The sequence below is a fragment of the Gigantopelta aegis genome, chromosome 7 (genome assembly GCF_016097555.1).
Source record: "Gigantopelta aegis isolate Gae_Host chromosome 7, Gae_host_genome, whole genome shotgun sequence".
NCBI lineage: Eukaryota > Metazoa > Mollusca > Gastropoda > Neomphalida > Peltospiridae > Gigantopelta > Gigantopelta aegis.
In genome coordinates, this window is record NC_054705.1 from 5,751,943 (window position 1) to 5,763,657 (window position 11,715).

At 42.2% G+C, this 11,715-nt stretch overlaps 2 protein-coding genes across 2 annotated transcripts; one reads left to right on the top strand and one right to left on the bottom strand.

Annotated features, from left to right (window-relative positions):
- Positions 1-2,398: 2,398 nt before the first annotated feature.
- On the top strand, positions 2,399-3,352 carry LOC121377824 (putative nuclease HARBI1). Its single transcript, XM_041505922.1, has one exon. It carries the CDS (start codon positions 2,399-2,401, stop codon positions 3,350-3,352), a length of 954 nt encoding a protein of 317 aa, XP_041361856.1.
- Positions 3,353-10,444: 7,092 nt separating this feature from the next.
- On the bottom strand, positions 10,445-11,162 carry LOC121377825. Its single transcript, XM_041505923.1, has 2 exons — positions 10,629-11,162; positions 10,445-10,495 (listed from the first exon to the last, which is right to left on the bottom strand). The coding sequence occupies exons 1-2, from the start codon at positions 11,160-11,162 to the stop codon at positions 10,445-10,447; spliced, it is 585 nt and encodes a 194-aa protein (XP_041361857.1).
- Positions 11,163-11,715: the final 553 nt, after the last annotated feature.

The following is an 11,715-nucleotide window of genomic DNA, read 5'->3' on the forward strand; positions in this document are numbered from 1 at the left end:
AGATATGCTGTACATCATTATCAGATTCCAAAGGCCTTGTATCTTCATGTACATGGTAAGGTTTTAATCTATTAAAATGAACGACTTGTTTCACTCTACTTCCTACTTTGGAGATGACATAATTGACCTCTGACAACTTGCATAAAATCTGATAGGGCCCAGTCCAAAATGTTTGTAGTTTTGGCGATAGTCCTTTCTTTTTGTTTGGTGTATATAACCAGACCATATCGTTTACTTCTAAAGTTTGACCCTTAACTTTTCGGTCATATAGGACTTTTGTCTTTTCTGATTTAACCCAGTATGTTTCCTAGCTAATTCAAAGACATCATTGAGTTTATTCTCTAATTGATCAACATAATTAAAGGAGTTATGAGTTTCTTTATGCAAGTTCTCCGTCAGAAGGGTCAGAGGTACATTCATTTCAGTGCCCAACATCATTTTGTTAGGGGTGAAACCTGTCGTTTCATGTGTATTAGTCCTATATGCCATTGTTACCAGAGGTAGGTGTAAGTCCCAATCCAGCTGGTCTGATTGTACATAAGCACTTAGCATTTTTATCAGGGTTCTATTAAAACGTTCAATCATACCGTCTGCCTGTGGATGATAAGCTGTTGTACGCGTTTTTTTTAAATTTCAAGCATTTTACACATTTCCTGAAACAATTTCTTTCAAAATTAGCTCCCTGGTCAGAATGTAATTCTTGAGGCATGCCGAAACGTGAAAAGAATGTAAATACTAATACTTGTTCAACTGTTTTAGCCTCTTGATTAGGGATTGGATAGGCTTCCGTCCATTTGGTGAAATAATCACCCACTATCACTATGTATTTATTATCTCGTACAGTATGAGGAAATGGGCCTATAATGTCTAGAGCAACTCTCTCCATTGGTTTCCCTACAGGCATTGAAATCAAAGGTGCCCTCATATAGGATGTTTTTTAGCTTCACATTGGCGACAAGTTCTAATATATCTAGACACATCATGTCTCATTCCTACCCAAAAAATATTTCTGTTTGATTTTTAAAGCAGTTTTTGAGATTCCTAAGTGACCCCCCACAGGAGAATCATGTGCCAGTCTTAATAGTTCAGGGACAAAACATTCAGGCATAATAACTAACTTTAAATCCTCACCCGTCTTTTCACAGAACCAGTTCCTAATTAATATCCCTTCTACAATTTCCAGTTGTTCCCACTGTGCCCAATAAGACTTTTCTTTGCAGGTAAGAGCCCTAAAGCTATAGTCCCACTGGGATCCCGGATAACCCCGGTCCTGGATAGTACGGGACAGTCCGGGGGTCGTCCTGGCAGTTTTAAACATGCTTAAAACTGCCGGGGTGGTCCGTAAGGGTCCTGGACGTTCGCCTCATCCTGGGTGATCCGTAGTGCCACCGTAGTGATACCGTATTGTCGCCGGGGGCGTCCTGGCTGATCCTGGGTCGTCCGGGAGTAATTTATTGACCCCGGATAAACACGGTGACACTACGGTTCATCACGGTGTCTTCACGATGCTACTACGGATATAACACGGACCAGCACGGATCATCACGGTGCTAACACTGTGCCACTATGGTGGTCCACGAAGGCTTCAAGGATGTAGTTGCGAACAAGCTTCATGCTATCAAGGCAGTCCTCCTATAGACAGTGCAGGAAGGATGAAATAGTCTTGTGTCGTTCCCGCATCGGGCATACATATTTAACCCATTCATTTATCTTAAAGAAAGATCCTCCACCTCAGTGTGAGCACTGCCAGTGTCTTCTGACTGTGCGACACATTTTGGTGGAGTGTAAGCAGTTGTCAGCAACTCGAAAAGATATATTTGGACAAAGAAATGTGATGGAATCATTTCGATTCCATCCAGAAATTTTATTGCAGTTTTTACGAGATACTGAATTTATTCTAAATTTTAATTATATATATATATCTGTGATATTTGCATTTTTACACAGTCCTTTACACTGTGTTTTTATTTAACTGTTGAATTTTTATATTGATGATGATCATCACACTTTTCGTGCATTTTACCATAGTTTGACACCCAATAGCCGATGTATTTTTCGTGCTGGGGTGTCGTTAAACATTCATTCATTCATTCATTCATTCAAGGATGTAGACGGGTGACCACAGTTCGTCCTGGGCCAAGGAGAAAAAGCATATAAATAGGTCAAATTTTCGGCTCGGAATCACTTCTTTTGTTCTACATCGTATGAATCAACATGGCTGAACAGCTGACCCGACTGAACCAACTCCGACTGATGCATTGCAGCTGGAGTTGAACCAACAGCAGACGAGAAACATGATTATGATGATGGTGACAAATTATATCGAAAGAAAAGAAGAAAAATTTGGGTCCGAAAATGGTTACAAAGAAGACCGGAACTTGGGCAGTATGCCCGCTTGATGAAAGAACTTGAGAAAGAAGATGTCAAAGGCTTCCGTAACTTCCTTCGGATGGATTACGAGTTATACCAAGAAATTCTACAACGCATAGAGGGTCGAATCACCAAACAAGATACTTCATGCAGAAAGTCTCTATCACCAGGCTTGAAGTTGGCAATTACGTTGCGTTACCTTTCTGCAGGCGACAGCTACCAGTCCCTGATGTATGGTTTCCGGGTAGCGCACAGCACCATTTCCAAGTTTATACGTGAAGTTTGTGAAGCCATTATTGCTGAATTTGCAGAGGAGCTTATCCCCTGCCCTACTACAACCGACGAATGGAAGGACATTGCCAAACATTTCTCTGACAAATGGCAATTTCACCATTGTCTCGGTGCCCTGGACGGGAAACATATCGCCATTAAATGCCCCAAGGGAGGAGGATCGATGTACTATAACTACAAAGGGTTCCATTCCATCATATTAATGGCACTGGTGGACGGTGATTACAAGTTCACTTGGGTGGAAGTAGGAAGTCACGAATCTGCCGGTGATGCCCAAGTTTTCAACAACAGTGAACTGAAGGAAGCCATAGATAAGGGGGTCCTCCATTTTCCACCGTCTGATCCCCTTCCAGATGACGACACAAAAATGCCGTATTTCATAGCTGGAGACGACGCTTTTGCCTTAAGGTCATGGCTGATGAAACCCTTCTTGCAGAGGCAGATGGATAACACCCAGAGGATATTCAACTACAGATTGTCGAGGGCTCGTTGCATTGTTGAAAACGCATTCAGCATATTAGTCCATCGTTTCCGTTGTTTATTGACAACGATGCAGGAACCGGATACTGTGGCGTCCATCGTCTTGACGTGTGTGTGTCTGCACAACCTCCTAAGAAAGAGATCGCCGAAGCAGCATCGTAGGGACGCAGATGAAGAGGACTCCAATCACAACGTCATCCCAGGAGCCTGACGCAATGTCACCCCTCTCTATTGGACGGTCAGTCGGACTTCGCTAACAACACAACAACAGCCGCGGCCAAAAAGCAAAGAGAGTATCTCTCTGCTTACTACAACTCCGAAGCAGGATCAGTACCGTGGCAGAATGACATGATTTAAAAGTGACTTGTGAACTGTGAACTTTATGAATGTGGAATAATCATCTTCGGTACAAGAACTGTTATTATTAAACCATGTAGCATGAAGTCAACAACTTTGTTATATTTGCAACCACATATTTTTATTATCACATAATTATCAACGACATTCATTATTTATTGCAACAATAAAAACAAACATAAATCAAGTAATAACCACATTTTTAAAGTTCAATATCACATGTCATAACAGTTCATTAAGCACAGTTCATACGGGGTTATTAGATCCCCCACCATCTCCACCTTGGTAGGACCCTGCGCGTGCTGTAACCTCACCGTGGTGCAGGGGTGTAACATTTTCTTTGAGAATGGCCAATACAGCACAAAACTGAAGTTTTGAGTAAAATTCAGTATCCGTAAAATTCTGTGATATTTGTGTTTTTGCACAGTTCTTTACACTGTTTTTGTTTAAAACTTGAATTTTTATATTGATGTTGATCATGTTACGGACGCCTGTCTCCAGACGTTGTAACAGCGAAGGTGGTGAATTACTAAGAATATATATATAATATGGTTCGACGAGCCCCCAGTCTGCAGAAATGGCAGACGATTAAACTAATACTTCAGTTTATAATGAATGATCACTTCTGACTTTCTCTAAACAACAAAACCAACACAAATCAACATGTAATCATTTAATACATAAACAGCTAACTGTCACCAAGGTGACTTACACTGAATACAACAATCTGTTGTACTGACCACTGCTCAAACTACGACACTCACTTTATATGTTCTCTATACAAATGTTCAATGATATCATCATGTAGATTCATTCGGCTGATAGGACGGTTCCCTCAGTTCAGCTCTGCGGCACTTCATACGACAGGTAGATAACTGGACTTCAAGAAGCTTCAGTTCTGCGACTCTTCAATAATATGTTAATCCAACAATATTGTCCTCTGTGGACATCAGGTACGTGGTTGTACACTCCGACCCTTTCTTCAGTCAAACAGCCGTAACGTCGCTTGGCACGGAGCTTCTATGGAACTGCTACACCAAACCCCAGACAAGACTTTTATGCACCAGGCATGGTCCTTGGAGATATGAGGTAATCTCACGTAACATTATATAGTTCACATTGGATTCACAAGCACCAACCGTTTTATGTTGGCAGTAAATACATTATACGCTTGTGAATGACACATGATAGTTTCTTTGACTTCCACAACAAATTAAGCTCTCATCAGTAGCAGATAAATAGATAGGCCGCGTTGTTTCCACAGCTTTGTAATGAGTGTTCGTAGTGAGTGTTCCAACGTTTAATTATTGTTAGTTGCACACATATGGTGGTTAGTGAGTTTAGTGTCGTTGGGATGTTTAAACAGATGGCCTTACACATGATGTCTGTCTGCTATACATCTGGCATCATGACACCCTCCCCCATAACGTAATGATATCATATAACGAAGTTATGATATCATTAAAAGTAAATTATACATATTATGTCCATTTGACAATAAAAATACATCTTGATAAATGTCGCAATAAAGTCATACAATATACATGATTGATCACTGAGGTAAAATGTACATACTTACCTATTAATGAACTAAAAGTGAGTTAAGCTTTTATCTAACTTGAGCAGGCAATTACTGACCTCCATCATTCTAGACCTAACTTGTAAACTACTAACTATGCAATAATACCATTACAATGACACTAGCTACAAAATTCAAACAATTTAAACTTTTCATCACTATTCCTTTGTGTATCACTTAACTACGCTAGAGAGCGTCTGGGATAATATTATCCTTTCCTTTTACATACTCAATCTTTAGATTATATTCCTGTAATTGAAGACTCCAACGCATCAACCTCTGGTTTTTGTTTTGCATTCTATTAACAAACACTAAAGGGTTATGATCTGTCAGCACCACAATCTGATAATTAGCCTGACTCAGATAGATTTCAAAGTGTTGTAGAGCTAAAATTAATGCTAAAGCTTCTTTCTCAATGGTAGAATAATTTCGCTGATGGGGATTCAATTTTTTGGAATAATAACAGATAGGATGTTCAATCCCCTGGGTGTCTTCTTGCAACAAAACAGCACCCGTACCAACGTCACTAGCGTCAACGGCTAGTTTGAATGGCTTTTCGAAGTTTGGAGCCATAAGCACAGGGGAATTAGTCAATAAACCCTTTACATTTTTGAAAGCCCGTTCACAATCATTAGTCCAAACATATTTTGTGTTTTTGCGAAGTAGGTTGGTAAGAGGAGATACAACATCCGCGAAATTTCTACAATACTTGCGATAGTACCCGACGGTACCTAAGAACCACATAAGACTGCGTTTACCATCTGGTCGCGCGAACTCACCAATAGCTTGCACTTTGGCATCAACAGGACGAACTTTACCCTGACCGACAACATGTCCTAAAAATGTGACTGTGGCACGAGCAAATTCTGTTTTAACCAGATTAATGGTGAGATGCGCTTCTCCCACCCGGTTTAGAAATATGCGATTTCGTTCCATGTGTTCCTTCCATGTGTTACTGAAAATCACTACGTCGTCTATATAAGCCCTGCAGCCGTCTAAACCTAGGATAACAGTGTTTATCATACGTTGAAATGTAGCGGGTGCATTTCGCATGCCGAATGGAGTTACGGTATACTCGTACAGACCATCGGGTGTGACAAACGCGGAGATCTCACGAGCTCTAGTTGTTAGAGGGATTTGATAATACCCTTTCAGTAAATCGTAACGGCTCACAAATTTTGCTTCTCCGATTTCATCAATACAATCCTCAATTCGTGGTAATGGATAACAATCACTCTGTTACCGCATTTACGCGACGGTAATCGGTACATAAACGAACACCTCCGTCCGGTTTAGGAACTAAAATGCATGGGGAACTCCACGCACTGACACTAGGCACAACAATTCCCATATCCAGCATACTTTGAATTTCGGCTTTCATGACTGCACGTTTAGCAGGGTTTAATCTATAAGGATTCTGTTTTATCGGCACAGTGTCACCTATATCTACATCATGTTCAACAGTATTGGTACATGTGGGTACGTCCCCAAACACGCTGATGTGTTCTTGAATTAATCTGCGAATATCCCACTGTTGCTCCACAGTAAGGTGGCGTACTTTTTCGGAAAGATTGTTTATGACCTGAGAGTTACGTAACCGCGGTTCGGCTGCATGTAGGTGTGAATCGTTTTCACTGATCGGTCTGTCGACAGGATTTACAGAGCATACGGGCTCTCTCGCAGGATTTATGACCATATCATCATTTTCCCGAGGATAGTACTTCTTTAACAAATTTATGTGACACACCTGGTGCGTCTTTCTCCGGTCGGGAGTTCGGATCAAATAGTTCACATCATTTAATCTCTTTTCAACTGTATATGGACCTTGGTATTTTGCTTGTAAAGAATTTCCTACTAACGGAAACAGAACCAAAACTTCATCACCCGTGTCTAACTGTCTGGCCGAAGCGGATTTATCATACCAAGTTTTCATCTTGGCTTGAGCTGTCGTAATAGCGGCACTGGCAGCCTTAGTAGCCTCATACAAACGCGTTTTAAAATCCATGACATACGTTAGCAGATCTTTTGGTTGGGATTCTGAGGTCCATGCCTCATAAACCAATTTTAGAGGCCCTCGCACCGCGTGGCCATACACTAACTCAAATGGGGTGTATCCCAATGACTCCTGCACTGTGTCACGAGCAGCAAACATTACCATGTGCAGTCCGATATCCCAACTAGTTTGATGGCCTAAACAATATGTACGCAGCATCGACTTAAGCGTTTGATGAAAACGTTCAATACAGCCTTGGCTTTGCGCGTGGTATGCAGTCGAGGTATATTGTTTTACACCTAATTCACGTAACACTTGTCGAAACAAATTGGAGGTGAAATTTGATCCCTGATCGCTTTGCAATGTCTGCGGCAGTCCTGTTAATGCGAAGTACTCAGAAAGTGCTTTAACTATTGAGGATGCGTTTATATTGCGTAACGCAATCGCGTGCGGAAATCTGGTATCTCTACACATGACGGTAAGTATATATTCATAGCCTGATTTGGTACGAGGTAATGGCCCCACACAGTCAATCACTACGTGGCTGAACGCTTCATTCAGCACTGGTATAGGTAGCAAGGGTACTTTAATTGGAGTTTGATTAGGCTTGCCTGCTAACTGACAGGTCTTACAGGTGCGACAGAATTCCTTCACATCTGCCCGAATTCCCGGCCAATAAAATAGTTTTGTCACCCTATCACAAGTTTTGGAGACGCCCGAGTGTCCAGCCATAGGTCCGTCATGACTTAGTTTGAGAATACCCATTCTGCAGGTATGCGGGATGACCACACAGGTCCGTTCTTGCCAATCATGGCCAGCAGGCACATCGCTTGGTCAGTGTTTGTGCATCAGCAAACCGTTGTCGTAATAACAACCAACAGGCACTTTACTAATTTCATCTCCTGATAATGCCTTTCCTCTCTCAGCTATCAATGTACAGTCTGCTGTTTGTAGTTCAATCAACTCTCCTCGGGTGATATTCAGGTGAGCCAATGCATCAGGTATGCGCTCGCCATTCACCTGCGTGACAGGTGCCCTGCGTACAACCTCCCTGGGTCGAACAACTTCGCCGTCAGCAATAAATGTTTCACCCAAGTTGATGGTAGGCATTTCACACATCTCTTTCTGTGCATACTGAGTTTTCAGTTTTGCTTGGGACCGAGTTACCACACAGGACTCAAACATTCTCGGATTTTCTTGATTCAACTTCTCCGTCTGGGAGTTTGCTGTTGGACATTCTGTAACACGTGGCAGAGCTGTACCCGCATCTGTCATTCGCATGACATCATTCCCTAGCAAAACGCTTACTCCTGGGACGGGTAATTCCTCCACTATCCCTACGGTGAGATACCTTTCTACCTTAGCTGTAGAAATAAATACGCGATACAGTGGAACTGTTAAATCAGACCCGGTCACGCCCTTCACAACCAGGCCTTGATCATTCTCGGCTTCCGCCGCTGCAGGTAATGCGCTTTGCACAACCAAAGTTTGAGCTGACCCGGTGTCTCTTAACACGATAATGGGCTCCCTCAATGGGTCATGTTCATGACACTTGACATATCCTTTCAATAGAAAATGGCCAAAATGTTCGTAGTTTCGCTGAGTAATTTCTGGAAATGGTCGTCCACATTCCACTTCGTGGTCCGTTGGTGCGGCAGTGATGGTGTTTACTAGGCCAGTCGGAACATTGCCATTACTTTGGCCTGACACTCTCCTGGTTTCATTAAACCTTGGGGGGTATCCTATACGTTGATAACAACGGGCAGCAGTGTGACCAAGCTTACCACAAATCGTACATTTTGTTACAGGCCTCCTATCTCTGTTTTCATTAGTCGCACCATTATTCCCAGGGCCATACCTATAGTGACTGTTCCATACTGGTGGCGGAGTATTACGACTACCTGTTTGAGTATTGCGGTTTTGTCTATCCCTATCGCTATCAGTAGTAGTCCTAATACTAGGAGGGTGCTGGTTACGACCTGAATGTTTTTCGCGACCATGCACAAGACAGTATTCGACAGCCAGTCTAGCAGCGTCATTTAGAGTAGAAACCTGCCTATCTTCTAAATATAATCGCACTGCGGGAGATACCCCTTCCTTAAAACTCTCAAGCAAAATTAACTCTCTTAGCTTGTCAAAATTATTCTTGCATTCGCAAGAATTAATCCATTTTCCAAATAGCATTTCGTATTCATGCGAAAATTCAATGTATGTTTGTGTTTAAAATGCCGACGGAATTTTTGTCGGTAAGCCTCCGGAATCAAAGCGTAACCAGATAACACCGCAGCTTTCAAAATATCATAATCTGAACTATCTTCTACAGTCAAAGAAGCAAAAATGCGTTGTGCTTTTCCCTTTAACGTGGAATAAAGTAAGACTGTCCACTTATCTCTCGGCCACTCAGCTTTAATAGCTATATTTTCAAACAATGAAAAAAATTCGTAAACCTGGCTTTCATTAAATGGTGGGACCATACGTAGGTAACGACCAGCATCAAATGGGGGATGATTATAATAACTGTCAGGTGAATCTCGGTCACGCGATCTATTTCTAATATCATTTCTGCCGTGCTCTGAATTCATCTGCTCTCTACGAAATGCTAATTCGCGTTCATCTTTCTCTCTTTCATATTCTCTATCGCGTTCCTCTTTCTGTCTATCGCGTTCCTCTTTCTGTCTATCACGTTCATCTTTCTCTCTTTCATAATCTCTATCACGTTCCTCTTTCTGTCTATCGCGTTCATCTTTTTCTCTTTGATAGTCTAGTCTAAGTTTTAACATTGCTAGTGTATCTCCCTGGACACTATCCCCAGTTGACCAATCAGATGGTGCCTTTTCACACGCATTCTGATCATCGAAAGAAATTATTCCACGTTCAAGTAAAACTCCAGCTAATTTTTCCCTTATATAACTTACTTTAGCCTTTTCATCAATTTCTACTTCGTAATGGTTGGCTATTTCTAACAAATCTGCCCCTGCGCGTGCTGTAACCTCATCGTGGTGCAGGGGTGTAACATTCTCTTTGAGAATGGCCAATACAGCACAAATTGAAGTTTACAGTAAAATTCGGTGTCCGTAAAATTCTGTGATATTTGTATTTGTATTTTTGCACAGTTCTTTACACTGTTTTTGTTTAAACCTTGAATTTTTATATTGATGTTGATCATCACTTTATTTATTTGCATTACCATAGTTTGACACCCAATAGCCGATGTATTTTTCGTGCTGGGGTGTCGTTAAACATTCATTCATTCATTCATTTTCGTCGTCGCTCCTGGAGACTTCCTTTCGGAACGTCCTCTGGCGACCCCCGATGTAAGTAGATTTCCCCTTCGTGCCTCCCTTCTTCGAGGACTGACAGGGTTGATCAATGGTTTAGCTTGGGGGCTGACTGGCCGGGATGGTGGTGGCAAGCTGGGACTTCAACTGCAAGTACATAAGAGAAGAAAAGACATTAAAGTAATCATAACTAAATATAAATGTACATATCAGTCATTACAACATATCTTAAATAACAAATGAATCGTCTACATTAAAACTAATATATATTAATACTTACACTAATGGCTGTACGGCCTCGCATCCTGGAGATGTGCGTCTGGAGGAAGCCGAAGTTGGTTATTATGAAGTTGTCCCGCTCCGTCAGATCTTTGGTGGATGACCCGGATTTAGTGTCAGTTATTTTCCCAACCTTGCTGCGGACACTTTCGTAGTATGTCCTCAGCAGAGTACCTGATTTCTGCCCCAGTTCAGCTGCCTTCTCGGCCCACACTCGGGTCTTCCTTTGAGTATTTTTATATTCTTTAAGTTGCTTCGTGTAAAGGAAGGGATTGGACCGTAGCCATTCCCCAAATTCGACCTCCTGCTCGTCTGTGAGGATGACAGCAGCCTTCTTCTTTTCCGGGGCACTCATGGTAGGGACATCAGCATCATCTGGCTGACCATCTTGGGCATCTGTCGGAGGTGACGGCGACTGGGGAGAGCCAGCCGGCTCCTCAACGTCGGACAGCACTTCTTCTACCTCTACTGAAGGCTTCTTCTTCTTTGGGCAGGTCGTCACTAAACGTTTTTTCTTCGAAGTTTTTGGAGGCATGTTGAACGTCTTTCTTCTCTGGAATCTACAGGACAAATGGATTCAGAGTATAAAATGCACGCATTTATAGCAAACATCACCTGGTCCGGGGTGATCCAGGCCCATCCGTAGTGCTGCCGGGGTGATCCGTAGTGACACCGGGATTGTCCGGGGAGACACCGTGGCGCTATAGGGGTGACGGTCCTCGGTCGCGAGTTTTTGCCAAAAATCCCCCGGATCACCCAGGATCATCAAGGACCGTGGTTCGTGGTGGTCCGTACTTAGTGGGACTGGTGCTTTACAATCTCAAAATCAGGTTCTACTAGTGAGGTTTGTAATTGCTCAATCATAAAGCCTATGGCCCGATCTCGAATTTGAGCATCCCATATTTCTGCCTTAGTCCAGCCTAAGTTATCAAACACTATTCTAGTACATTTCAGGGGTCTCCTGCTCATGGCATCTGCATTGGTATGTTTAGTTCTAATTCTATGTTCAATTTGAAACTGAAATATTCGATCCACCTGGCTACTTGTCCTGGATTTTTAAACGACGTTAACCATTTCAACGATGCATG

What these genes read in the sequence shown, in the direction of transcription:
- LOC121377824 (XM_041505922.1), top strand. Translation starts at nt 2,399, where the DNA reads ATGAAAGAACTTGAGAAAGAAGATGTCAAAGGCTTCCGTAACTTCCTT.
- LOC121377825 (XM_041505923.1), bottom strand. Translation starts at nt 11,162, where the DNA reads ATGCCTCCAAAAACTTCGAAGAAAAAACGTTTAGTGACGACCTGCCCA. An exon ending in GAGGCCGTACAGCCATTAGT is followed by an intron (nt 10,496 to 10,628) that starts GTAAGTATTAAT and finishes ATGTACTTGCAG; the next exon opens with TTGAAGTCCCAGCTTGCCAC.